The sequence below is a fragment of the Gigantopelta aegis genome, chromosome 4 (genome assembly GCF_016097555.1).
Source record: "Gigantopelta aegis isolate Gae_Host chromosome 4, Gae_host_genome, whole genome shotgun sequence".
Lineage (NCBI taxonomy): Eukaryota > Metazoa > Mollusca > Gastropoda > Neomphalida > Peltospiridae > Gigantopelta > Gigantopelta aegis.
The window spans coordinates 26,426,128-26,429,161 of NC_054702.1; the positions used below are offsets into that span (position 1 = coordinate 26,426,128).

At 39.1% G+C, this 3,034-nt stretch overlaps 1 protein-coding gene across 1 annotated transcript; it reads right to left on the reverse strand.

Moving 5' to 3' along the window:
• Positions 1-1,490: 1,490 nt before the first annotated feature.
• LOC121369765 lies at positions 1,491-2,435 on the reverse strand. Its single transcript, XM_041494823.1, has one exon. It carries the CDS (start codon positions 2,433-2,435, stop codon positions 1,491-1,493), a length of 945 nt encoding a protein of 314 aa, XP_041350757.1.
• Positions 2,436-3,034: the final 599 nt, after the last annotated feature.

Consider the following 3,034-nt stretch of genomic DNA (forward strand, 5'->3'; position numbering starts at 1 on the left):
GTGTCTAAAGGGGGGAGAGTAGGGTCTTGTTTTTCTTTTAACAGTTTCCAAAAGGCGTGGGTATCATGTTGACTAAGTTCTGTGAGTCTTTGTTCTGTCTTCCAATTGTGTTTGTTAACATATTTCCGTATTACATTTCTGTAGCTTTTACTGGCATTCAAAAGTCGTTGCTTATTATCAGGTGTTTTTCGTTGTTTGTATGCTGATCTCGCTTCTGTATACTTTCTTCTTAGTGTTCTGCAATGATTGCCAAACCATGCTTTGTTACGGGTATTTTCACGCTTGTGTCTGGCTCTGACGCGGGCTTGCGTGTAACCGAAAGTGTCGGCTGCGGTGTCAACAAATAGGGTCCCAATACGCTCCACTGCACCATTCAGCTTTTCTTTCGAGAAGTGTTCACACAGTTCATTTAATATTACGTTTATGTCGTTGACTGTTTCTTTGTTTATATTTTCACTATAGTGTTTAGCCTCTTTAGTATTCCATTTCCTTGGGGTGAGTTCATTATTAATGACGGCGTGGTGTTTACCACTAGCTGTATGGATATTCAGTCGCATTGTTAATGGATTGTGAATGTCCGAGAATAGTGGTTCGAATTCGTTGACCTTGAATTTAAGAATTATTTCCAAAACTGTGAATGAGGCTATGGCATAATCTATTACACTCGATCCTTTGCAAGTAGGTTGTCCTATACCCCGATCTTCGCCGACTCTTCCGTTCACTAAATACAAATTACTATTTTTACAAAGATCAATTAGTTTATATCCGTGACCGTTAGGTCTACTGGTATCTTGACTCGCTCTTTGTAATGGAATGCCAATATTTAATAAGTTGTTAGGTTCATTCATAAAATCGGAGATATCAGAAATGAGTGTGTTATTAGTATGTTCACCATCACAACTCACATAATCTACAAGCAAACTCGTTTTAGCATTAAAATCGCCGATCAAAAGAACATTATTTCCACTTAAGAGTTTCTCGTTCACTTCGTCTTGTATTGTGTTAAACGTATCATGGTTAAAATAGGGCGAGCCTACTGGGGGTATATATACAATTCCAATAACAGTGCTTAATACATCTCCCTGTGAAATAGCGTTAGAAAGAGTAAACCATAATACATATTGGGATACAGTTTTATGAATATGTACTTGATCTGTGAGCTTATTTTTAATTGCCAGGCATATGCCCCCTGATCTTACATTGGATTCAATATTTCTATTATTAGTAAAAATTGTATAACCTGGTATTTCTACGTGATCAATATCGTTAAGTTTAGTTTCAACTAAACATATTAAATCATACTGATTGATAAAATCTATAAATTCTGGAATATCCAGTCTGCTGTTGAGACCACACACATTTAAATATACAATATCTACATAGTCACATACGCTTATTCCCTCTGAATAAGAATGTACACGGGGAATATTTACAGTTTCGTATTCACTTGGTGTTGACAAGTCCTGACCGGTGTCTCTCCTCCGGCGTCCCTATGGTCGATATTCCCTTGGTGAGAAATTACGTGCACGTTTGTTTGGGTTTTCATTCGGAGGACTGTACGGATGCGCATCGTTGGGCCTATCGTGGGGTGCACTATCGGGAAACCAGCGTTTACCGTCAATAAAAAGTTTATCAACGACAAGTGAGGCACGGAGTCCACGACGCTGCGCTTCTTTGTACTTCGGCCATAACTCCTTTCTGCGTTGAACGATCTCGTAAGGGAATTGTTCGCTTACACCAAAGTTTGTTCCCTTGAGCACTTTTGAGCTTCTTCTGATGTTTTCACGATCTTTATATCGTTCGAATTTTGCTACGATTGGCCGCGGTCTTGTTGGATTAGTACTCTTTCTACCAAGTCTGTGTACACGGTCAAAGTTAATAGAGCTTTCTATTTTCATTTTATCTTTCAAAAATGTTTGTAAAATCGCTTCTGTTTCTTCATCGTCTTTTTCCTCAATACCGTTAAAAATAAGATTGTCTCTCATTGATCTGGTTTGAAGGTCTAACACACAGTCATGCAACTCGTTATAATCACCGCGTAAGCTGTTGACTTCATCAAAACCATTACGCACTTCTCTCACCTCAGTTTTTATTTTGTCGACAACATCCGCCATTTTCTTTCTATCTGAACGGGCTTCTTCGAAGCTTTCGTTTACAAAGTTTATAGACTTTTCCATTTCAATAATTTTCTCATTGCTTTCAGATAACTGTGTTTTAAATGCATTAACATTAAGTTCAATAGTCTGTAATCGCTTTTCGATTCCTTCAATCTTATCAGTCTTTTGCGAAATTACAATGAGCGTGTTGGAAATTTCAGTCAATTTTTGGAACACTTGGTTCGCCCATGGCGGTATAGATAATTGTTGGGTCAGCTGACCTGGAAAAACTGGCTGAATTTGCAAGGCGGGGTTACCGAATTCAGGCTGTTGAATCATTATCGCATCATATGAGACTTGGGGTGGTTTTGGCGATTGTTTGATGACAATTACTCGTTGAGGGATCTATGGCCGCCATCTTGTCAGTTGGGCTAAGTGACTTACCAACCTTCTCCTTCTGTTTTCCATCCTTCTTCTTGTTCGCTGGTTCTCTTTTCGGCATGGAGCATTTCGATCGCATGTAATGAACTCTACAAACCACTTTCTAGCATGTGTTTAGGTTAAAAGAAGACATTATTTTAAACAATATCAGAGCAAATTTCTCTATGTCAACCTCTCCGCCATCTTGTCACGTGATAACAATACATCGAAATATCGATATGTTGCGATAGTCAGTGCCTTGATAGCAGTGCATCGATAGTTAATTCAACTAGTCTAGTTTTGATAGTACGCATAGTGAACTATCGTCTACGACCAAAGCATGATTTCACTACCTTGTGACAAATAACTAAGTACAACATATATACAGACACAAACATAGGTACATACGCACGCACACTCACACAGACGCACGCACACTCACACAGACGCACGCACACACACCGCCAGTGCGTTAATATCTATGCCAGTGCCAGAATTACCCACCGTTTCATGCACGT